The 27,044-nt window shown below is 38.7% G+C and overlaps 2 protein-coding genes across 3 annotated transcripts in view; both read right to left on the bottom strand.

Moving 5' to 3' along the window:
- The window catches only part of LOC106159610 (uncharacterized), a 59,462-nt gene that overhangs the window by 24,776 nt on the left and 7,642 nt on the right, over nt 1-27,044 (bottom strand). For both annotated transcript variants that reach the window (XM_087013955.1, XM_087013954.1), the window contains exon 2: nt 10,639-10,796. The gene's annotated coding sequence lies outside the window, so the exon portion shown is untranslated. The remainder of the gene's footprint in view (nt 1-10,638; nt 10,797-27,044) is intronic.
- LOC106173669 (allatostatin-A receptor) lies at nt 18,211-22,271 on the bottom strand. Its single transcript, XM_013554869.2, has one exon. The coding sequence runs from the start codon at nt 20,979-20,981 to the stop codon at nt 19,872-19,874; it is 1,110 nt and encodes a 369-aa protein (XP_013410323.1). The 5' UTR covers nt 20,982-22,271; the 3' UTR covers nt 18,211-19,871.

Here is a 27,044-nt window from a genome sequence, read left to right as displayed (position 1 = left end):
TGTACAGATTAGAGAGAGATGCGACCGGGTGACAAATATTGTGTAGATCAAAAGCTAAACCAGCTTTGGAGTGGAATGTCCTTACACTATACATGTGTATTACATGCAAAGATGCGTTTTCGCGAGATCACGTTTCTTCTACTTTAACAGCCACCTTGTCAACTTGCATGGAGAAAATATCGTTTGGGTCGGTTTCTTTACTTAGATAGCCCAAACTTAGCACGGTCGATACTACACCATACAACATTGCATCATTCCTCTGTCCGCCTATGTGCCTCGATTGACTCTTTTGTGTCGCAGCATAGCGCGCTCATTGTTTGGGAAATGTCACCAGTAGTCTAGTATATGACGCTCAAATTTGTCGCGACAGTTGGCCTTTACCGAGGCATCAAAGTCAATCAGGGAGCCAATTGAACTGTACTAACTATCCTGAGTCAATAAGATAGAGACGAGCGAAACGTGCTGTACTCGTAATTATGTTGACACGACTCCACTGACATGTGAACATTGATTCCTTGACCCAACCGTGAGCAGATCAAATGCTTAGTTTATACATTGACTCCTTTTAGAAAAAAAAGAAAGAAAAATATTTTTTGATATTGCTTTACACAAAGATAGAAATCATTCTTACGTGTATTGGAACATTTACCGAAGGTCTGCAATGCATATGTGAAAAAGGTGGATACACAGAAGATGATAAGATTAACCAGAGAGAGAGAGAGAGAGTACGGATGATTTCCACCACGTTTTAGATATTTGAAAGTCGTACAGTGTAAGTGTCATTCTCTCAAAATGTCAACAAACAATGTCTCTTCCAATATGGTCAACTGAAATAAGAAGCAAACATGCTTAAATTTCAGGTGAAGCGGTACGCTTTACTTAGAATAGAAAATACGGAACCAGGATTACTAAGTCGCAATTTGTGCTGTTTCTGAATTCTAGTATAGAATAAACCACTTTTAATAATGAAGGGGAATAATGGCACTTTTCATGGTATAATACATTTGAAATACAACACGCTGTTTTCATTGATATCGCCTTATGAAATATACGGTTGTCACAGCATTGGTGTCACCATATCAATCATCCACGAAAGTCATGTGTCATTTTGGCGAAGGCGGGGTCATTAATTAAAAGCGATTAAGCTTCGAAATCTGTTATTAAAACCTCTTGGATCGTTAATTATGATTAAGGAAAACCATAATTGAGATTCATATGCTACTTTTAACATATCCTATAGCAATATGCAAAGCATTAACCCATTCCGTTATAATATTTCTGGCATTTTTCTTGATGATTGAATGGTATACTCAGTAGACCGCTGCAAACGCAGAGTTTTATCTTGGAAGTTGAAGGGTCACAGGCATTTAAAATCCGATCACAGATGAGATGTTCAGCCATACTACTGTACATGTATGTGGGGTAAAGCGATTGGAAAGTTGCTTAGTTTTATGGGTATTTATTATGTCGGCGAAATCCTTCTTTTAAATACAATAGTGAGATACTGACTATGAACTCTACAAGGCTGTTTTTTTTATTTATTGTAATTGCACAAATTTCGTTTTAATTTGCTTTAATTGAATTGGTCTGGTTGGCAAATTTAAGAATAATTTTCATTTTAATATTCACATCAAAGTAATTATTGTGTTGTGTGTTCGTACCACAAAATTTGGGATAGAGACATTTGGAAATTTGGAGAACTGCATGCATTTATGTCAATAGACCAGTTTCACGAGTCAAAATTTGGTCTGAATTTCGGGGGAAATTACCAATATCTTCCCCGGCACTCGTGCACACTCTAGTAGGGTGTTGGGAATAAAAACGCTCACAGAACAAGCTCCTATGAAAATACTATCTTTTGGCAACAGAATTAATTTTTTCGCTGGGCGACTTCGACATATTACAGGCACCTGTAGCAGGAAAATGTTTTAAATGTGTAAAATCGACATCTTTTATATCCCATTGACGACCCATTAATTGCCGTTGATGGGGCTGTCGTAACAGATTACGCCATTAGCTGAACATCGAAAAACGCTTCCCTCGCGGGTTATCTTTGATAGACAGACTTGAATGATGATATTGGATGTGTGTAACCCTAGTAGGCAATGCTTTTATGTCACATGGTAATGCCTGTGGGGCTGTTTTGTTTATACGTTCCAGTTCTTTTTGATCTACCCTGAGACCGCCACATCAAATGGAATTTTGTATGTAAACGGGCATTAAATTCAATTTATCATCTGCTGTATTACAAAACAACTTTGCACTGTTGTTGTTGTTCATTTTTTAGTTAATTTTAAGTTATTACACCAATAAAGCAACAGAGCATGAAAATAGCTGAGCTTAATCAGTTTTGTCTTAACGAGCTATAGCGCAGCTCGGCACAAATCTCATTCTCTTTCGTTCTCGTTTATAATTTCCATCTACACTCTTGCAAGGGTGAATGGTGGTTTTTGTTGGCAGCTAGTCTGTCTCCCACAGCTTCTGTGGTTATTATTTACCATTCCTCTATATTAATGACGCTTGCGCTAAGTTCCTTATCCGGTAGGATGTAGAGTTACATGTAACTGAATTGCGTAGTAGAGCAAGCGTGAACGCAGTCGTCCCCCTGGTTTTGCCATATTTGCTTCGAAGCGGAACGCAAAACGTGTGAGTACCTTGACGTACTAGTACGTGTAAGAACTTCAGCTCTGACATTGTACTAAACACAGTAGATATTTAAAGATGCGTTAAAATCTAACTTATGTATTTGTTATAAACTAGATATATTTATAATGGATCTACATGTAAGCCTAAATGCTTGTTTAGAATGAAGGAAGCTTGAGGTTATTTTATTGTAATTAACACTTTAATGTGAGAAAAATAAGTGCGGTATCCATTCATTTAAAAGAAACTGGGAAAATGGGAATATACTTAAATATACTTAAATTACTTAAATAAAAGCAAAGCGGTAATTTTTTATTTTTTTTCGTAAATTGCAAATTTATAGCAGAATATACAGAATATTTAGTATTAAGTATTTTTCAAGTTTGAGGATATGTACGTCCCGTATTTCATGTATGTTCACGGTTTAAAACCACGTTAAACCGAGCAAAAATGGGCCTTCATCAGTCTGATGAAGGTCCAAGGCCAGGTTGGCCGTAAGCTAGGGGAAAGTTTTACGGCTTGTGTTTGATAATTTTTCATTTATGATCACGTTTAAATCGTATAACATTACTCTGCACGCGCCAGGGACCAATTAATTTGAAATCCAAACGCACTGCTAGCAGCATCAATTTATTAAAACATTAGGGGAATTATCTCTAAACACCGATCTGTGTGAAATCAAAGATCGATCAACTATCAAATCTAATCCCGTGGCCCTATTGTTCGAAGCGCCAACCGTAGGATAAGTCGATAAATCGGCTGCGCCACAAAAATTATGCTCTTGTTTGTAGCTAGTATACAATGGCCGACTCGTGTTGTAACTAGTACAAATAACACCTTTGGGCTTTCTAATCTGGCCCGCCTTTTAAATGCCGTTCGCTTAATAACACCCTAGACGTTCATTGAGTAAAACAACAAGAAGAGTGGCCGGTATCATAAAGTAATTACCCTCCATCATCCATTATTTATTATCGTAATCTGTCTAACTACAGCAACCAGTGTATAGCTCAGTACACCGTGTACTAATACACATGAAAGGGGTCGGAATTCAAGGAGAATCTTAAAAGTTATTGAAGGATCCTAGATTTAGGGAGCACAAGAAGAGACAAAGGGTAATTACACAAAAAGTGAACAGTGCGTTTATTTGCCATGGGATCTACCCTGTAGCTGCAAGGTGCCGTAGTCTCAATTATATAAAGCGAAAACTCGTGTGATTGATGCCCGTTTTTTTTTTTTTTTTTCTTTTTTTTTTTTTTTTTTTTTGCGTTATATTTACATAACTGTTTTAATCACTTTTAACTACTTCAATTTTTTTCCATATTGGATAGTACAATAGTAAAATTAAAACAGCAAAAATTATGGAATATATAAAAAATATACAAATGTTTCACAAAATGTGTGCTTCGCTGGTGTGACTCAAATTTTCTTTTTTTTTTTTTTTGGGGGGGGGGGAGGGGGCCTACAAAAATATCCAGCAATTAATGCGATATAAAACACAGTGCTTTTTTATCATTACACCATCCATGCACAGAATGTCACCTAATATTATCACAATCTCAGCCGCATGTCGTGTTAAGATATAATTCTAAGATAAAATACAATTCTAAGGTGAAACGTGATCCAATTTATATAGCTCCCTTTCTGCTGAAACTTCATAAACCTTACTCTCAAAGACATTCACTGCATTACAATACCTATAGGTGGATATGAATAATCTGATAATTCTTTCAGAGGCACAAAGCACAGCAACGTGCAAGTGAGCAAAACACATTTATTTCAAACGAGAAGGGCATTATCTACAGTGCATTTGAATGCTTTCTTGGAAATATGACTCTGTTGCTAGTTTTGTGGTAAAGTACGGATGGCAATGAGTGGATGTCGCTTGCAAAATGATGTAAGGCATATAGGACTTAGCCTGCTACATGTATGAGTGTCTCCGCTACTGTCAACTTTGGCATTGCTGCTCATCTTGTAACTCGAATTATCGTTTACCAGAACAAATCACGTGGATTCTTTTTTTTCTTCGAGAACCAATATGAACAATTTTAACGTTGCCTGTAACAACAATTTTGAAGCAGTTAAAGCAACATTCCAGTTTTAAAAAAATTGGGTTATATTAAGTTCTGTGGTATCAATGTATAACCGCCCTTAGCAAAATGAAAAGTCTGTAGCAACAGGTGTGCAGGAGTTTGCGAGAAAAATTGTATTGTTGCAACTTTGCAGCCATATTGTAGCAAATTTGCTGCAAACTTGCAAGAATCAACTGCAGTTTGCAGCAATATTGCAGCAAATTTGCTGCGTTTTGCCGCATTTAAAGATAAATCTTGACTCCTTAATTGAAACAAGTGCATTGATGTTTATGGTTGCAAATTTACATTCGCGGGCCATACGTTAATTACTTGTCGAGATTCATTTTGTTTTATTTAAACAGAAGATAGCGATGTATTGTTTCTAATGCATCAACTGACGCTGCGTTTTTTTTTTCAAACATGTTTTTATTCCTGTTAAATGTATCATCCATTCGTGCAGAATGCGTTAAATGATAATCAAAAGTGCCTTCCAACAAAACAAAGTGATGTCCAAAGTACGAACGATTTTCTATCTGCTCAATTTATTCATTCATTTCCCTTTCTGAAAGCGGACTAAAATGATTTTGTTGATGCTCAATTACGTGAGATATATAGGCTATGCATTGTGTTTTACCTCGATGGAAAACACATTTTCTGAGGTCAAAGCCTCTGAAGTCTCGAGTAGACATTCCGTCGAAGCCATTACACGTTTCCCTTCAATATCATGCCGCAACATACCAACATCTTTGAGGCCATATTATATTTCGCTTCCATTCCCGGTTCTACATTGCACTGTTTCTTTCTTTTTATACCTACAGTGGTGCATTTATTTTCAAGTTGCGTTTTAACTCTTGGTCTATGAGAAACAAATTGTTTTTTTATATATATTTTATGCAAATTTTTCTATGTTCCTTCACTTCACGTGTCTTATGCTTTCGTTTGGAACCCGTCCAAAATTTAGACCCCATTCCCATAAACACCATCGGTCTACGTAAATCGATCCAAAGTTGCTGGGACTCTTGCTGAGTGCAATCAGTTTGACTGAATGACACATCTCCTCTGGTTTCCAACGTACTAGTATAATCACCATATTTTCTGTATTCTATTCAACGTCAGGAGGAGGCAAGCCATTCAATTAAGCTGATTGCATTAAGCAAGCTGCCTGGGTGTGGAGCCTTATATTCAAGCTATAGTTCTGTTTTTTCTACCCTCTACCAGGGCCACAGATTGATTTTTCACTAGATATTAATAGATATGTCTCTGGTTAAATAGATGGCCAATCTTTGCACTGTCGCCTTAGCACATATGTCCACAATAATAATGGTAGAGGGTATGGTTTTTCAGTGTTTTTGACAACGGCGAAAAGGGGAGTTCAGGAGACGTGTCCCGCTGTGCCTCAACTGGAACCGTCACTATAAACAGAAAGTTTAAGGGATAAAGATTAATAGAAAGGATGCGTATCAGAGGAAATAATTCCATATAAATCTTCATCAATAATAGCAGTTACAAATAATGTGGTCCACGTCGGTCACAATTAGTTTTCCTTCCAACCAGCGTGTTTTGCAGCATGCCTGATTAATCAAAAATTTTTTTCGCGACTTTTCTATCATGCGATACGGCTTAATTATACACTGTTTAATATAGTCGTGATAAGCTTATCCGTTCTTCGGCGTGACAAGCCATGGTATTCAGGTGATGTGGAATTCTGTAATGAGTTATTAACGGTGTGCGGAACAAAACAGAGAGTTTAAAACATGGTCAAAAGGCCAACTGAATTTGGGATAGTGACGAACTGAATGAGAGTGAGGCAAGGAAATTAAAGATTCTCCATAGAGCGGGCTTCTGTTCGTTGTGTTTAATTTTGCAGATATTTTGACATTTGCGAAAATGTGTGTGTGGGGGGGGGGGGAGAGCGCATGTGCATGTACATGCGTGTGTGTGGGGGGGGGGACGGGGAGGGGACGAACATAAGGTCTTTAGGACAAAGTGGAGTATATAAAAACCAAATAAAATTGACAATAATGGGTACTTATCGTGTAAAGTGAGACTTGTATGTTTGGCATTCTGTTGGCATTTGACTTGATAATGTTGCATATGTACAAATGGATGCCATAGTCATACATGTGACTATAAGAAAATGACTGTTCATAAACATGTCTGGTTTTAAAAAGGGGGTTTCCGTGAGAGGGGTGTTCAAACTACATAAATTATTTTGCGGCAAAATCACGGATCCATATAATGTTACTGTTAGTGCTATGACAGATTCGAGAATAATTGCATATTTGCGATAAACGCCGTTTTGGTGGTAAAATAGAGTTTATTATATTTCTATGAGTTGTTTGGAAGGTATTTATTGTGAAATATGGATCTCATACGAAGAGTCGTTTTAACTATAGCATAGGACATATGGCTAATATAGCAGAATTGCAGCGACACAGCTTTCCAGTTTGAATGCAGCCGACAAAATGTACCTTGTTTGAGGAATGGCAAACCAAACGTTTGCTTTCATGAGCTTGGTGCGGCTTTTTAAAGTCTTGATTATGCCTTTTTGTAGTGACAAGACATTTATTGTGGTTACAAAATGCATATTCGTTTTTTTTTATAATATACATCCCTGGAGTTTTTCTGTGATATTCAAGCCTAGATCTTGAACATGCGTAATTATCTACAAAATCCGATGGACATTGCTGACATTAATCCTCGATGCCCCACAATTAGGATGTATTAAATATTTTCTATCTGGTTATTTAAGCTGTGTTGAAAATGAGCCGGATTAAAAGACATGTGCGTTAAAAGAAATTTATACAGCAATAACAAAAAAAAAAAAAAAAAAAAGGAAATTGGAGCGATTTATACTTGTACACCAAGGTTTTTCTTACTGTACCTAAAACTATTTTCGAGTTTTAATTTTCCATTTTTCCGTTAAGGTCGAGTAGAATTGATAAGCCTTTTTATCTACTACCAGAGAATCTGACTTTTAGAACATGCAAAAGGCCTGTGTTTATGGGTCGTATTTCTGTGAACTGATTTGGATATGGTATACCTTTGCGGCTACAGGAATGGTGTTCAAGCTCTGGTGTGCGATATATTTATTTCAAATCTTCATACCAAAATGATGAGAAATACCATGGGAATAACCAATATTGGCAACCGTTAAATTCCAATTAATGTTCTCGTCTTACCTGTCACGTTAACTTCAAGATTATAAGTGACCTGCCAATTATTTAGTCCAGTAGCGATTTTACAACTTTACGAAACTATGATTAGCGGGTAAACTAAGGCTCAGCGCTGTTCCAAGGCTAGACCAAAAGTGGACTAATTGAAGATTCTGAACATCGGAATTCATAGCCTGAGACGCGATAAAGATCGACTGCTGAAGCAATTGGCTCATTTCCAATACACGCACGTACGGTGGTGAAAGAGCATTTTAGTGCAGTCACCCTTGCTTCCTTGCAGTGCCTCTCTCTCTCTTTCTCTCTCTCTCTCTCTCTCTCTCTCTCTGTGTGTGTGTGTGTGTGTGTGTGTGTGTGAATGTTTTCAAACATTTATTATTATTATTATTATTATTATTTAAAAAAGAAAGCTATGGTGGTTTTAAATGAGTTATCAGCTTTTCCTGGTGGCACGGATTTATACGATATCATCCTGTTATTAGATAATAAAAAAACTGGTACAGAGATATGAGGTCCATTGGCTACTACATGATTACATACGCTACAATTTTAGATTTTCCATCCTTTGAAAGCAACCCTCACAAATACATGTACAAGCACCCTCTCTCTCTCTCTCTCTCACACACACACACACACACACACACACACACACACACAGAGAGAGTTCACTTTTGTCCCCATCAAACCCCTGTAGTCAATACAAACGTGTAGTACATGTGCAAATGCACAAAAATATTTAATAATGCAGATGTGCATTTTGAACACGCACGATATGCGCCTTTCTCTCATCATCTCAAAGCTACACAAACTAATAATTCCTCTTTCGTAAGGTTCAATTCTAAGAAACAATTATAAAAAAAGGTATTCCTGGCAGGTTGACTCAGGTAGAGCAGGGATGGAATGACGTCAAATAAGTTCATTCCCGTGAGATCCCTATATAATTGCATTATACAATGTACCGTCTATAGTTCTTAAGTTCCTGCCTTTGCGTGGTCGACAAGTTACATTCTCTCACCACACTCGCCAAAACATATGTAACACATATCAAAAGACTTAGAGTGCGAGGACGATACATTTCGTAGCCGACCAAGCAAAGCAAAGAAGAATAACCAACGTATTAAGGGGTTGGTTTTTGTTTTTATACAATATCATTATTGTTATTATTATTTTATTATTATTATCATTATACTACAAGTGCAGTGTACAATAACATGTAGGCAGTTTTTATTTCAGGGAAACGTTATTTGAACCCAATGTTTATTTCCTTTATTTCGCGCGTCATGAGGTATTAATCATGAGCATCCGATGGTGACCGTCCAAGATAAGACTATATGCGGCTAATTATTTTGAAATAATGCGAGATATTCCGAGAGTTGGTTTAAGGGAGGGGGGTGTCAAAATCACGGTTATTATTCCATGTTTTTTATGTTTTGTTTTGTTTTTACAGCATGCGGTCCAGGCGGTGTCAACCCTCATCTTATGGTGTCTTCATTGCCCTGTTAATAGTTCTACTTAGTGTTCTTATCACCAGTGCGACTGACTTCCAGCAGCTCGACAATACGAACTACTTGGCGGACAAAGATGCAAACGTAAGTGGTTAGATGCATGTGTACTTATATGTGTTTATACCGATATTTACATGTATATGTACATGTATGTTTATATGTATGCAAGTATGTATATATGTTCTCTATGTGTAAACGATAGAAAATAAATAAATTGGTGAATGAAATAAATTAACACAAAAGCAACTTTTGACAAGATAGGTAGGACATACCGCTACCTGGAGCACAAAAATGAAAAATTAGAAATAATGAGAAAATTACTAGTTAATTTAAGACAACGAAATGCGGAGGATTGCCAATACCACTCCATTTGCGTATCATGGAGATATTTCATTCCTAATTTGTTTTCAAGGCGCTGCTCTTTGATTCAAGAGGTCCTAGGTAATTTCGTGTTTTTCGACAGCATGTTAAACATTTGATTCTAAACGCGCCATTACACTTTTTATTACAATGCATTATTATATATACTATTATATTATATATACTCGAACGACATCTTAATCGATTCAATTTCAAATAATGATAAATATATTAATAAACAACAACAACAGCAACAACAAGAATTTGAATTTTAAGCTATGTTAAGGCGAACTGTGTGATAAGAACAAGCTGTCAGACTAAAGCGAACATTGATATACCGTTCATTTGATGTCGCTTTTGCGTGTGTGGGTCTAGGCAAATCTAACACCACCCTTAATTTCTGCAGTAGGTTTGTCTGTGTTGTATAATAACTATCCCGACTCAGTCTAGTGGCTTTATTTAAGTGTACATATAAGACTGTGTGTGGCAGATACGCGGGTAGGGGGGGGAAGGGTAGTTACAACCGCCCTAAGCTCCGAAGGTACCTCCGTTTCATTCACGAGAGCCATCATTAACATAACAACAACAACAACAATAATAATAATAATAATAATAATAATAAATAAATAAATAAATAATTAAACAATTAAATAAATGACAATTTTTTTCATCCCAGGGCCTAATTATAATAGTAAAATGTCCTCGTGTACTGACTGTTTTATATTCAGTCAGCGAATGGAGGCAATTTTTATTATCATTGTGCCCCCCCCCCCCCTTTCCTTTAGCAGAATCCTAAACTCGCCATTATATATACTAGTATCTTTGGTGATTTGTTATAGCCTCAACTGAGGAGCCCAAGGTGCAAGCTTTTGTGTATACTGTACATACCTCTGAAAGCTCCTAGTAGGACATATTATCAATTTCCCTAGAAATCACAATCCCTTTGCTGCAATCTACCGTACATCAAAGCGCTCTACATTGAATTGTAATGAAGCAGTATCAATCAGCGTATTCCACCCAACAAGGCATAGTGAAGTGTTGGTTTCCTATAGAAAAAAAACAGTCGTTATATCACAGTGCAAGGAAATACCTTATCAGTGAACGTACATGGACAGACATAACTGTGTTGGGGGGTGGGGGAGGGGGGGGAGGGGGGGATGGAGGGGGGATGGGGGTGCCTGGGGGGGTTGGAAGGGAGTACAATGAGTAGGTTAATGTTGATTTCGCTATTATCAGCTTCACTGCTTGTTTTCGCGTCTAAGTTTTTGAAATAATGAAAAATAACCGATTCAGTAGTGATTAGTATTGCTTTTTACGATAAAAGGACAATCTGAACATTTTATACCGTCTCAAAAACTCTTTGTTGGACCTCTTTTATTGTGATGAAGTCAAACCCACCAAAATGCGCAAGAAATCTGCGACGAATTTTCGTAATGGCGATGGTTAAAGAATAACAACCATTTTCTTCCATTTTTAGGACATATCCACTTTAGCTTTCAAGATACTGCGATTGGCTTTAAAGCCGCAACGCGATCGGACGCTCATGAGGAATACCAAGCGGAATCAGTGGACCGTGGATTCGCTGTACAACCTACCGGACCTGACGGCTGTGGGGCGAAGACGACGAAGATGATGTTGATTCATCTTTGAGGAACTTCTTCTAGTTAAGTTCAAGGTGCGTGTGCTTTTGGATTGTGTATTCCCTCACAAACCACCGACAAACGCACATGCACGCTCATGTGCAAATGCACACGTATACACATGCACGTACGCACAGCACGGTTATTTTAAAGTAGACTGAGTAATCCCTATTTTTTCAAACTGCCACACTTATAATGTAGTTTTTGTTCTGAATTTCCACGCGTTTGATTGTGATAAATCTCACCTAATGCATTGCATGCCTCCCTCTCATTAGAAAATGCGCTCGGCCAACTTCGGGCGCCTTCGTATCCAAATTGTGTTACGCAATCTGCCGAACTTACATCTCGATTAAGATGTACACATTATCTCAACTAATGCAATCCATGTTTTAATTTCAGATCAAAGAACAAGACTTGTCCACCTCTTACTGTGATCACAAATGCACTTAAGACTGAAAACTCTACAGCAATTGTACCAAATACAAGGCATTAAAAAAGGAAGAATACAGATGCACTTAGTTTTTCATTTTTTCCCAAAACTGCTTTCCCAAATGGACAAAAAATTCCACTTTGCTCTACCGGGGTTGATATTCAATGGGGAAATGTCATTTGGGATGGAACAAGGCAAATTTGATTGGTTTGCTGTAAATTGTCCATGATGATGAATCACATACATGTACAATAAGTGGAACATTTTGTATTGGGAGGCGAGGTCAGTCTCAACAGTCCATTATCTCCAATCTTTGGCGCGTACATTGGAACACAAAGGGACTTGCAGGTTGAAAGCGACAGAGATGAATGTAAATTAATAAGCATCGTGGTTTGTTTTGGATCTCCTGTGGGGTTAAAACTTCGAAATTGCATCTGAACCATAGTATTATCAGCATGGACCAAATTCACTGATGCTTGTCAAAGATAACGTTAAATATTACGGTGCGTTCGCAATGACTCTATATACTACTTTCTAACGCGCACTACCTCCTCAAGGACTCTCGCTGAATGCAATTAGATAAATAGATTAACACACCTCCTCCTAGTGTTGAGTACAATACAAAAAAGTTGGTGATTATACGAGTTCGTTGGAAACAAGAGGCGTGGTAATACGCCAATCTGGTTGCATTCAGCGAGAGTCCCCGTGGAGTTAATACACATAAGCTAGCACGATGGATTTATTGTTAACGAACCCTTTTTAGAGACTCACTCTTCACTTATCAATAGTCTTAACTTAACCGTCTTGATTAAAATAAAACAATCGCTTTGTTTATTGTACATGTAATTGCAATCAAGTGCGATATCTTCTGGAAGACAATGCATGGAGAGCCCCAGTTGGTTATATTACATGCAACTATGAAAATTAACAAAACACATTGGAAGACCGCATATTGGTGAACCAGTTGTGCACGTATTATTTGGACATGGCTTTTTTAGTTGTCGACGAAAGTGTGAACAAGGTTTGTAACCTGTATTTACCTTAATTGATCGGTTTAAATTTCACTTCAAATTTCGAGCAAGACGACAAATGGTATATTGCTATGTTATACTTGACTTGAGAATTGTAGTGGAACCTTTACAGAAATAAAAAAAAAAACAGCCAGATAATAAATCATACCAATGTTTTATGCTTGTTTAAGGTGGATTATTTATTCGTCTGTTTATTTATTTATTTATTTATTTATTTATTTATTTTTGAGCACGGTCAGTTTGTGTGTAAGCAATGTCACGCCGGACGCACAACAATAGCATACACCATTTTACGTTTCGTCGCAAACTTAATAAATCGACGGTGAATGCAAAAAAAAAGCTGGAGTCCGTCTCTCTCCTCGCCATTAAACAAGATAATCTCATGTCCAGAGTGCCTTGCGCTTACAAAGTCAACCATAAGAAATAGAAATCAAAACTAAATCTATTTTAATACATGAGGCTTGGGGCTGGATACCAAAAAACATGAAATATGCTATGATGTAATAGCTTCTGGTTTATTTAAATTTCTATCTCCCTCTCCCTCTCTCTCTCTCTCTGCTCAGCAAAATAAATAAATAAATAAATAAAATAAATATATAAAAATAAATAAATAAATAAATAAATAATGTGGTCTTGGATACCTTATTTGTATCTGTTTTTAGCTCATAATGTAATGTATGTGCTTTGTTTTTCCGAGGTTTATGTTGATGGGTAACAAGCGCCTATACGCTACGCTACTCCATCAATCCACTCTAATTATCGACAAGGCTCGCAAGGTCAAGGCCAATAAAAATTGATTGCTGGCTCGCGTAATACGCCAGCTTTATTGCACTGCGCTTCGTTAGTAATCTCCAGTCGGTAATTTGGTGAAAAAAACCCTGAAGACTATACATAGTGAGCGATAAATGCTGTATACTAACACGACACTTAGATTTGGGAGCCCAAATGCCCATATTAACGATTCCAGTCATGAATTAACTACCCCAACGTAAATTAAGAAGCCGCACAAACCACATATATTCAAATTGTTGTTTTTTCTTTTTATCAAGAGCTTGTAAAATATGTGGGTATTACCTCCAATATTTCTGTGACTGTCAGTCACCATCATCAGGGAGTAAATGACTAGGGTAGAAATATTGGAGGTAATACCCACATATTTTACAAGCTCTTGATAAAAAGAAAAACAACAATTTGAATTGATACATACAGAGCTAATGAAACTGTTCTCTCAAACCACATATACATATGCATATGACTTTTTTAATATGGCAGCAATTAATGTGGCGAGAATTTTCGGCTTATAATGGCACAGAACGTACCGAACTGGTAGATAAGCGCATTTGCGCTTTACGGGTCCTGTTGCTGTGCTCGTGACTACTAATTTTGCGTTGTGATTCTTAATTCTTGGCTCGAGTCGTTAAGTTGGGCATTTGTGTCCACAAAACTGATAAGAGGCTCAAATTGGCTAACGCCTAATCCGTTTATAGGCACGAAGACTGGCGGGTTTAATTCGCTAATCACTGAAATAACAGGAAGACATTATATTCTCATTTATATCTTTGTTAATCACATATATGACATTTATTGTGCAATAAACAAATTGTGGATTTGCAACAGCACGAAACGCGTGCATCTCTTACGAATGGAGTTAATATTGCTATTTTTTTGTTTGTCATTTTTATTGGCAACTAGATGTACCATGCATGTCGCGCCATCACCAGGTTGGACCAGGGGACCAATAAACCCTATGAGGACTTGGTACGCTTGATGACTTACTTAGGCTCTGTTCTCACAACTTTTAGATCGATCTATCACCGCGGGGAGTCTCACTAGATTACTGTCAGATAATCCCCCTTAAGTGTCCGTCCCCGCCTACTACAAGCTTTAAGGGGCAATTAACTTTCGTGTCCGCCCGGCTGACAGCTATTTAGCGTGAACCCCCAGGGAGTTAGGTCGATCCAATGTAGGTCGATCTAATCTATGAGAATGGGGTGTTAGACCTTTCGAACACCGAGCAGTACAATAGTTTTGCATGGCACCAATGTATTATTACGGCTGACGTAATTAGAGAGACACCTAAACGAAGACTCCACATTCGGCACATTCAGTTATAACCATATTTATATTGGGACTTCCCATAAAGTGGGTCTCCCGATGTTGGAAGCGAAGTTGTGACAAAGAGTACCCCCCCCCCCCGCACACACACCTAACACCCTACCCCCACCTCATTTACACGTTAGAACCAGTCAGAGGGAATATATACATATACACAGAAAGGTGTCCTGCAATATGCGAAAAGGGCCTCTGTAACAATGTTAGAGTCTGAATATTTATAAATTTACACCAATATTAAGTCTACCACCTGATCGTCATCATGCATATTATTCAGGCCTACCCAACTACCAGACTCGGCACCGAATGATCCTGAATTCACCGGTAAATCGGATCACACTACCCGTTTTCAAGGTGTGTATCAGTACGCATTTCACAGTATCAGACGTGACACCGCTCTTGCCTAGTACGCGATGTGATAGGGACGATTCTCAGCGGGGTTGAAAAGCATTGCATCACCACTCAAAATTTGTTCAGGGTATGATACTGTGTAATGCAAACTGACTCACACCTTGAAAACGGGTAGTGTGGTCTGATCTACCGGTGAATTCAGGATCATTTGGTGCCGAGTCTGGTAGTTGGGTAGGCCTGTTATTAAAAGCTGGGTTAACGTACATCAATACCCTGATATTACACCCCTTGCCCCAAAAGTACATGTACTCTTTGATATCACGGGGACCTCTAAAAAGTGTACAGAATTGCAGTATAATATATGCTATGAACATAAAGTACTTGCGGCCCATGTAGTCAAAGAGGATCCAATGGGGGTGCAGACCTCCAAAACGAAGTGTGTGTGTGTGTGTGTGTGTGTGTGCGTATTCAGATTAAGGTATCCGGACATAAGTACACGCTTGCTACATACAGACTTGACATTTAATATGGAATATTTTTTCCAAATCATAATTCATCAGTTTTTTTTTCTATTTTGCTGACTGATAAATGAAAATAAGGATTAAAATCGTGTTTTAATAACTTTTGATAATCTATTCGATGTCATTGTGACATCAGTTCATTAATTGAATTCGCCACTGAAGCATACAAAAATACATTGCCTATTTTAAGTCATACGACAACCACTGAAAGCAATATTTTGGATCTCCTATTTTCCTAATTATTGTCTTAAAAAATGTTACACGTCCCACTAAGGCCCCCTATGTCAGTGTCTAGTCACAGCAACAGTCGCTCTTACGCTTGACCTCATCTTGCTGTTACCAGAGGTTTCAAGCCGCAAGGTATTCCTTATGATAGGTTTTAAGAGTTTAAAAAGGGAATCTGTCAACAACGTTGCAAATGATTACAAAACCGGTGCAATGCGTACAGTTGCAATAACAGGTACTACAAAAGTGATCTTGTTCGTGGTATACTGACAACATATATGTTCACAGTTCAGTTAATTCTAATCATAATAAATAAATAAATAAATAAACAAATAAATAAATAATTAAATAAATGTGAACTTAAAGCTAAAATCGAAAGTCAATAAATAAGAGTGTTGTTTTTTTATTGAAAAACAATGCATTTTTCAGGTACCTCCTCTATATCATATGTAGAATTAACTTCAAAGTGCATTTAAAACATGTAAAGGCAAACGGACGTGATTATTTTTGGTTGAAAGGCTCATGAGAATGTAAACCTAAAGTAATCTTCCTCCATTACCTAAACATTCAAAACATGATATATGGCAGCCTTTAGGGACTAGGTTTAGTGGGCCATTCATGTTGCAACCTTATCAATATTTACTGACATTTACAGAATTCAGTTAGGCCGTTTCGCGTTGATCATGGAATATACCGCTACTTTATGTTACTGTATGTCGAAGTTTTGAGATTGCCAACGTAATAGCCCAAAAGGCGTCCAAATCTTTTGCTAGTGCTAGTTTTTCTCACAATGGAAATGATGGCATTCAGCAAGAGTCCCCATAGAGTTTGCGTGCATTAGCTAGGTCGACCTCACTCATTCGGAACGGACACTATGAGTTAGACTGGGTTCCCACAGATTCAGATCGATCCGTCTGGATCGACCTAACTCCCTGAGGGTTCATGCTAAATTGCTGTCACCCGAGCGAGCACAAACGTAAATTAACCCCTTACAGCTTTTAATAGGCGGGACAGACATTTAAGCCGGCTAAGCTGGCAGCAATCTAGTGAGACTCCCCATGGGGATAGATCGATCTAAAATCTGTGGGAATGCAGTCTTAGAAACCATTTCAACAGATGTTTGGATCGATCTATCTCCCTGGGGAGTCTCACTAAATTACTATCAAACTAACCGGCTTAATCGTCTGTCACGCCTAGTAAAGCTGTTGGGGGGTAATTATCTTTACCCCTAGCTGATTTGGTAGACGTGACAGACATTTAAGCCTCTTGAGCTGACAGCAATTTAGCGGGAACCCCCAGGAAGTTAGGTCGATCCAGATGGATCGATCTAAGAGCGCATTCGCACAGATTTAGATCGATCCACAGATTAAGATCTGGATCGACCTAACTCCCTGGGGGTTCCCGCTAATTTGCTGTCAACCGACCGCGCACGGAAGTTAATTACCCCCTTAAAGCTTTTTGTAGGCGGGACAGACATTTAAGCCAGCTAAGCTGACAGTAATCTAGTGAGACTACCCACGGGAATAGATCGATCTAAAATCTGTGGGAATGGGGTCTAAGTATGCGAACCCAGTCTTAGGTTCAACGTCCGCTCCAAAGCTGAACTATTAGCATACTTAGAGCAGATAGACTACGAGTAATCCCATGATTGCTGTTGCATTACAGTGTTGATTTACACTAATTGCAGAGAGACATATCCCACGAGAACTTGTTTTTTTTTTTTTTTTTTTTTTTTTTCTTTTGCCGTGAAAAGTCTAATGGGCACCGTATGCCTATAGGGACGGCTACTTACATGGTACCTGGGAGAGGGTCCCATTGGGTTTCACTACCCGTGAAAGTCTCTTTTTATTTCCCGACATGCGTGAAACGTTCATATCATTTAGCGTGTTCCATGAAACACCTCAATCCCATGACTCGAGAATGCAGTTTTTTATTCTTCGTCCCACGCGAAACGAAGTCATAACACCCGGTGATAAGTTTTTTTTTCAGGATTTTCGACTCGCATTACCAGTAAATAAAGTTTAATTTTCTGCGATTTGTGTATGACGATTTCATTTCCCTCGAACTGTAAGCACTACCCCCTTCCCATGGAACCCTCCTGTAAGTGAAGGTAAGAACAAATGGTGCATTTTTTCTTGTTTTACTAGCAAACAGAATCTGAGAGCGCATTGTGCAACGCGTTGAGCACATATTCCACAAAGTGAATCACAACTGTAATTATTTTATCACCTTGTTATATTTTATTAGCACAAAGAAATGAAGACATTCAAATGACACAAATCATACCATAAGCATTATGAATTTCTATTCCCAACATATGCAAATATAAAAAATGTGCGTACGATTACCCCAAAAAGGTACTTTGAAAAAGTTCCTTGAATTTACACACTTTTCAGTGTTTACTAATGCCACATGAACATGAAAATAATAAATATATATATATACCGTCACCGTTAATAAATTCGATTTAACATACAAAATTCAAAAGAAAGGGCCAATATAGCCACCGTAATTTATGAACGACCAAATAAGGTCGGAGAACTAATTCTATTTTTGTGCTTAATTCTGAAACATAATATGTTTAACAGACATGTCAGCTTATCAGTTTTTTTTATCCTTTAAAATTGCTGCCAAAAAACCGAACCTCTCAAAACTAGGGTCGGTCGCGCTCGTCAACCACTTTGGCTTTCCCTCTGGATTTACCTATCATTTATTATCAAACTCGTGATGATTTAATAACCCCGTGTATTAAATACCAAACTGCATTCCTAACACGCGTGTTTGTATTATGTGGATATTCATTCCATCTTCTTTTTATCAGACGTTGGAAAGAAGCAGCCATGAATCAATAGTCTTTGACATAATGGCATCGTAAGACTTTTCACTTATACAACGAGTGGGTGTCCAACACACTCCATGCAACCAAGCTATTTCATTGACAGCTTCGTTCATTCTTCGACGTCGTAGATATTTAACTCACGGTCCAACTCGGAAGCTGGTTTTCAGCATGGAAGCAATTAGCTACTTATAGACAGCTGATACTCCGAGTCATCGATCAAAGCGAAAAAGACAGAAAGCCAGTTAAGCCTTCTGAGAACTGGTTAAAGTAAGGTTTACATAGGGGATGCGGGTCCCACACAGTTCCATATAAATGGCTCTAAATCCATAATTGGGGAGGGGGGGTTAAACACTGCGTATTTGCCAACACTATTAAGTCAGCAAAGTGGGACCCACAGTTGACTCCAATGGGGCTTATTGTGATCCTCATATAAACCCAACCCCGCATTTGTCGTATCTTGTATAACTAGTGAGAAAATACAGTTAAAAATACAGTTAAAAAGCATACAAATGCCACATAAATATGACTTAAATACTCCTTGTATATCATTCCCCGTGCAAATTTCGAAATTTATATATTTTCCAACAATGCACAATCCAAATTCGACATTTTTACCCTCGTTATTTTATCCAGACTCCAGTCGGTTTTAATTGATTTCGAGCTCACTATGCAACAGTATAGAAGAAGTAATCATAAATATAGCATGACTGCGTTACTGTTGTGAAGCTATACAGAGTGAGTATTCGTGCTAGATCGCGTATTCCATTATTTAAGGAGTTCGGTGATATTTATTTGGAATGAGACTTTTATCTCATTTTGTCATCTTGCTAGGTAAACAGGACAAAAATAAACTGCATCGGTAGATCGTTTTCATGCTGGCACAGTGAAATAAATAATGCGGTATTCATTTGTAAATAGAATATATCTTCTCTGAGCATAAATTGTCAGATATACGTACGTCCACAGGTATTTTCAAGGTACACAGGGTTTCTCAGCGAACTCGGCACTGAGCGTGGTTCTCTCCGAAGCTCTTCTCGACATTCTCGAAGAAGAGAAATCCTGCATCGTCGTTCCGTTGTCCCTTCCCGTGCGGTCCGTCACCCGAGACATGCGGCCATCTTTCCTATTGCTCAATCCCCTCAAGCACCAGGCACCCTTGACGGTCTTCCTGAACGACTTTCGAAATTCGTTCGACGCAAAGTTATAAATGATGGGGTTGAGACACGAGTTGGAGTAGGCAAGGAAAGTGGTCACCAGGGAAACAAACGGCATGACCTTCCGATCCGCCTTACCCCCCAGCGTCGCAAACAGCACCAGGAAGTTGAAGGGACCCCAGCAGACGACAAATATGGCTGCCACGGCGATGACGACTACGATCACTTTGCGGTTGTAGCCATTTGCTGTGACAGACGGGTGTTCAGACAGGATAGAATGGGCCTGAAAGTGCCGAACAATGACCGCTGTAGCTCCTATGACAAACAACACTGGCAGAAGAAAGTCGGCCCCAAGCATGACGGTGAGAAGGAGCGCTAGGGATTGGTCAGAAATGTCGTCTGCTGTCGTACATTGTCCATTCTCGCGGTAATAAATGGCCAAAGGCGTGTTGACCGCAAGCATGACCAGCCAGATAATTAAACTGGTCATCATTGAATGGCGAGTGGTCAAAAACCGTGACGCTTGGATCGGAGAAACGATGGCGCGGCAACGGAAAGCGCAGATGGCCGCCAGGGAGTATGCACCGACCGCCGTCGAAACAAACGTCGTGTACTTGAGCATTTTGCAGGCATGGGTGCCAATTTTCAACTGGTATTTCGTCACAAAGAACGCCGCTTGAAGCGGGACGCAAAACACCAAGAACAGAAGATCGGACACCGCCAGATTTAGGAACAGCATGTTCGGGCATGTTCTCATGTGCTTGTTCGAAATTATGACGTAAATAACCAGCACGTTCCCAGTGACTCCAATGAGGAGAACGAATGTGTATAACACTGGAAAAAGCACCGCCGTTGTATTCCGCATGTTGAGAATATATTCGGGTATGGAGCTGTTTCCAAGTTCCGTTTCATCAATGCTTTGATTCATGGCAATGATGTGATCCGTCTCGGAGTCCGTTTCAATGCAGGCTTTAGCAACGTCTACTGAGCGATGTAGGCCTACTGTTTGTTACTGGTAATTTTGCAACCGTGCGGTATCGTTCAACGTCTTTATGCCTTATAACTGATCTGCGTCCGTTTCACCGTGCCTAGCATATGATTGCCTTATTAAACGTAACGCAAGCCAGTTAATGTGGACTCTTTAGGAAAAACTTACTCAATTATATACGGTGATAAATCGCCGCAGTAGGTTCAATAACACGTCCCTATCGCATGTAATTAGTAGAGAAGTCTGAATAGTACGAACGCTGTCCTGATTTTCTATAGCTTATAATGTGGGCATAATTCGTTTTTTTTCCTGTGAATGCAAACTATGCTTTGTCCCTTTTTTATAGTGCTAACCATGGGTAAAACGTCCCTGTTTCTTTGTTCTCTCAAACGCAGTCCTGTGATCTTCTACTTATTTGTCTATGTGCTTCGTCTCTGGCCCTGACAGAGTGAAGTTCTTTTCGATTAGAGCAACGTTTTTAAGTCACTGCGAGAAAATAATAATAATTCCGTATCAAATCGGCACCGACATTAATTCGGATCCCATGTCTGTCATTTAAACCCTCTCGATCGCTATTGATTTAACGATTCAGAAGCCATTTTATTTAAAAAAAAGAATGAAAAATAAATTGCTTGAAACATACGTCTTAATTATATCGAGGGAAATAGATGTCGTAATGACTCTCAACTTCAAACTGCCGCGTTTGATCTGTCTCGTCTATTGCGAAATAGGCTTCCTGGAAACAGCAAGACTGATGTGCTTTATCGACTGTGAAATACATTGTCCGATAAACAATACGTTCGAGAGGCCTGGCGTCACGTACTCGTAGAATTGTCTTCGGAGAAAAAAAGAAATTACAAATGGTCCTTCCACGAAGCGCCGATGCTTAGCTCAAGTGATGATCTTGTTGTGGCTCCCTTCACCGGAAGTGAAATGATTTTGTTCAACGCAGGCGTCGCTGGTGAATGAGACGCTGATAAAATAATCCAGGATTAGACGCCAATATCCGATGTGACGCGGTCGCTCCTTTGTATCGCTCCACGTTACCTGGAATTATTAATCAAAAGCTGTCGGTATAAAAGAGACTGCTTTTTTATTTCTTATATATATATCATCTGTTAGGTATGGCCATATTTACCTCCGATGGTGTTATTTTCAATTCATGTTTTGGGCAATAGTAATGTATTACCACACTGAACCCATCAACACTGGGCTGCATTCAACAGATGTGATTGTTTGGGGATAAATGAGATGTTTATGAAACAATATCGATCATTAGAAATACATGTAATACCATTTTTAAGTGCTATTAATGTCCAATGAGACCACTGTATGCTAGTTTGTGTCTATTGCATATATGTTGTAATATGTGTTCGTGTGAAAAATGTATGTTTTGTTTTGTGATGTCAAAAAAAAAAAAAACAAAAAAAAAAAACATATATTATGAAATTTCATTAAGAAACTTATGGGCCTCTTGTGCTTTGGGTGCCGTCACATCTAGCGTAAAAGAGGTACTAGTACGTACATGTATGTGAAATCGATTGTATGCGTAACTTTGAGAGTAAGAAACCAACCTTTTTCCGGCGAATGAGAAAGAAAGAATAAGCAGCGTAGAAACGGCGTATTGGCGTATTGAAAGCACATTCACACCTTATAACTTGCGATTGAATACCGTCTGAGTAATTTAAAAGGCGTGTTGTTGTTAATGTAGCCTTTATGGACACTGTGTATCAACGTATCAGTTACGGATGAGTACCGTATATTCGCGTACAATTAGCGTATTTGAGCGTTTGATAAGCGCATACACGAGCGTTTCCTTAGCGCATATGAGGGTACGAGTACCGTAAATAAGCGTATCATTAACGCATATGAGCTTACATGTATGAATAATGCACGGATAGCGTGCTTCTGTTTTGTTGATAATTCATGCATCACAAACTGGATCAAATCCAACTGGATATTAGCAAATATCTACATTTATCCTCTCCATTTGGGGCAGTTGTGATAGAAATGTGCAAATTGTACTCTTATTTTATGACAAAAGGATGCATTTGTCATACGGTAATCATGTGTTAAGCAAACGAAAAATGCGTTTGGCATACGCTACTATGAGCAAAATATGTTAATATACGGCAAACATTTGTTGAAATCCATCAATTAATCGTAAGGGACTCGGCCCACACGGTACTTAGCTGATATACGCTGCGTATATAAAATCACCGCATTAAAAACGTAGCTGTTAAGTATGTTTAGAGTCATTATAGCTTATTCTTCGTATGCCTAGCGTATGTGTAACGCACGGGCCGCGTACGACTTAAACGCGCGTATACGCTGAAAAATCTTGAACATGCTCAAAAACCTTTCCATCCTTCTGCGTATATAAGCTAACACTAACACCTGCATGCGTATGCAAAACGTTTATGGGATAATAACAACGAACCTTATGCGTTTGTCTGCGTATATCATACGCAAGTGCAATACGCCATTTAGTGTGACAGTGTCCGATATTTTGCTCTGTTTATGTAACGTTTAGGTTATGATATTGGCCTCTGTACGAAATACAGTTCATTACTGGTTTTAACCATATTAGTTGCCATCACCCTGAGTTTCAAACACTCTGTAGTTTCTTCATTTTGTACCATTTAACTAACCATCACCCTGAGTTTCAAACACTCTGTAGTTTCTTCATTTTGTACCATTTAACTAACCATCAACCTGAGTTTAAAGCACTCTATGGCGTTTCTCTACTTAGCACCATTTAGCAAACCATCACCTTGAGTTTCAAACACTTCACTGGTGCCTCTACTCTGGATGGTATAATTAGCTATCACCCTGAGTTTTAGAGTATTAATGGCGGTTTTGTTCCGCACCAGACTACCGGTAGACATACTACTCGTCTCCTAGCGTTACACAGTCCAAATGGCAAAATTCCGCTGTGGTAACATGCCAGCGTCATTACGCAGACTTCATAACACAAAACGTGACCCTCCCCCTCTTGTAGCAGTGTGCGCTGGCTGACATTATAAATAAATGTTGGGTTGGAGGAGAATAACCATCCGCCGCCAGACACACTAGGTGCGACCAATTTTATTGAGCGTTCAGATAAATTCATCTTACAAGCTGGATCGATCCAATTCTGTGGGAGAGTCTCACTAAGTGCAATCACTGTAATCGGCTAAAATGTCTGACACGCCATCACCAGTTGCTAGTGGGGTAATTAACCAATCAATTATCTTTTCAAAGAGTGTCTGGCAATTAACTGACTAAATTGAATGCACTTTAGTTAGAATCCCACACAGAGTTAGATCGATCCAGCTGGTTCGATGTTTGAATCTGAATGCGGTCTTAATCTACACAAAGGGTCTGTGGGTTATAAACTTCCGTCTCAATCATCTTAATTGCAGTTACGCCACAGCGACAAACCCCGGGATCCAATTAAAAGACATAATCATTCAACTCAAGCGTGACTGAACAATAAATCATGAAAAATGAACCAACAAAATATATTAAACAACTAATTTCAGAACACGAAGAGTTATAATCACCACCAGACAATCAATCCGTTTCCCTATGGCGCTCGTCTAATTTATAAAGCACAACAAGGGGACCAAACGATCCCTCGGTTGGCTAGCTTATACAGTTCAATTTTGGAGTAAAACTATATTTTTGAAGCTGCCCCTCCACACATCCCGGTATGAACCCATTTAAATATGGCGACTTATGGGTACTGATTCAGTGTAAAACCCTTCAAACATCTGAACCCTTGCAACTGTTGTCTGCGTTGGTGTTCTTGTTTACACCGTGACAGAAAAAATCAATTTACTACGGTCGTTGAAGAATATACTACTTTATCGTTTTTTGATAGACTGACTTAATGAACAACTCATTCTCAATGATCCTAGCGTGTGCTTGCAAAAGATAACACGCTCATTACACGAAGATTTAGCATATTCGAGTTTAAGAGCAGCGAAGCGAATCGTCCGAGATAGTAATAAAATGTCAGGATTTTTTGGATTTTGTTCAGAAATCAAGCTGGATTAACACTCTGTGACACACCACGAATTCGCCATATTTTTCACGGTTCCTTTTTATAACATTCCCGGAGCATAATGTTTAGAATAAAAACAAAACCCTGACTGATAACAAAAAAGTGGCAGGACTATTATTTAAAAAAAAGTGGCAGAGCTATTGAAAACGTGGCAAAGAGAGAGAGCGGGAAGGCGGGAGAAAGAGAGAGATGCTTTGAAATATCCAATGCTTCACAACATTTAATTGACCTTAACGGGTAATGGGAATAACATGGAATAGCTTTTACTTCGAGTCACCGAAGAACCTGGTTAATTACATCATCAGTCGAATCAATGTGCTGTCGCAACACCTAATTGCCTGATCACGTGCTCTGGCCCTATTACTCCAGCGGTGTCAAATGCTAATTATCTCGATCACATTTTGTCTTTATGATTGAAAACGATGTTTCTGACATAAGTCCCAAATACAAACCCATTGGATCATAGAACAAATCCCTAACGTCCCCAAAGATTACAACAAAATAGATTAAGCTTTCTCTGAAGTGTTTCTTTCGTCGCATGGTACATGTACTGTACCTGACAAGTCGTTCAATATCTTTGCTACCAAATAATAAAGCTGCTTAGCTCCCTGCCCTTTTGGAGGAGTTCCAAAAGTAATAACCCTTTTGGATCTGAATCAACATTTCCATCAGGTGCTAATGACTTTGATTTGTCGATTACTTTTCAGTAAATAGAGTAGCATCGACTTTCTTAATGTTGTCGGGAAGAGTTCCCAAAATATGTGCAAGCGTTTACCGGTCTGCAAACACGACCGGAAATGGTTTTTAACCAAATAAAAGCGCAACATTATTCAGGCGGGTGAGAGGTGGATAAATCATTAGCACCCCAGTAATACCCTAATAATTTTAACCAGCTATATTTTAGAAATATCTGTAGGCATGAACAGTTTGTAAGACAATATTCAAAATAAAAATGACCACTGTCTACCCTTTACACCTTTGGGTTTGTGGGACAAGAAAAATTGGTCGTTTTGATCTCTCTCTCTCCCCCTCTCTCTCTCTCTCTTCCAACCTTCCCCTGCTTTACGTCTGTTATAACAACCAAATTCTCAATATACGCTCTTTTCGCTCTTAGAAGCGTCGCATTTCGCAACTGAACGCATTTCTCGCTCGTTACCAGGTACTAAACCCGACGGCGTTCTCCTTTCTAGATTTTGATCGGCAGCACGGTTATTGCTCAGGTTCTCTTTAATGAACAAATTGGTTTTCGGACATGCAGTAAGTGCACACTGTTTATTACTTCTCTAGCCAGTGTGTATTTTTGCGTGTAATAGAGACTAATAGAGGGAAAAAGCAGAGAAAGACACTGACAGTTAAAATTGTTGCTTATGAACAACTGAAGAGGTATAGTATAGCGAGCACTGCATTACACTTGTCACAACAATATATGTATAAGTGAAGAGAGATAGTGAAACAGCAAAAACACAGAGGGAGATTGATTTAATACACACGCTTGAGGATAAACCAAATGGAATATTAAGTCATGGGAAATAAGATATTACAAGCATACACCGGGAAATAGAAATGCAAACTTATTTTTAGCGAGTTCACATATCAGCAAATTCCCTCCTGGTTTTTCCTTTAACCCTAATTCTTCTTACAGATCATTCTGAAATATGTGCATATTTCCTACGTCCTACGACCTTTAAATATTCCTTCGTGCTGACCATATTGCGATCTGCTGAGTAAATGCTTGCCGACATGTCTTTGAGAACCACTAAATCAGAATTTACCCATTCGCAACGCCCCTTATTTCTTGGGGTGTTATTTAAAGCGTTATGGAAATAAGCACCGATCCTGCGTGGCTCGAACGTTCCGTGTTTTGTGATCAGACCGTACGCGTCGTGTTCCCACTGTTCTCGAAGTTTTTTTAATGAAAATAAGTATTGCGCCATTCAGAATAGGGGACTAACTAG

Source organism: Lingula anatina, chromosome 5, assembly GCF_051362555.1.
Source record: "Lingula anatina isolate TDL-2025a chromosome 5, LinAna3.0, whole genome shotgun sequence".
Lineage (NCBI taxonomy): Eukaryota > Metazoa > Brachiopoda > Lingulata > Lingulida > Lingulidae > Lingula > Lingula anatina.
This window is presented reverse-complemented; position numbering and strand designations above follow the sequence as displayed.

What these genes read in the sequence shown, in the direction of transcription:
- LOC106173669 (XM_013554869.2), bottom strand. Translation starts at nt 20,981, where the DNA reads ATGAATCAAAGCATTGATGAAACGGAACTTGGAAACAGCTCCATACCC.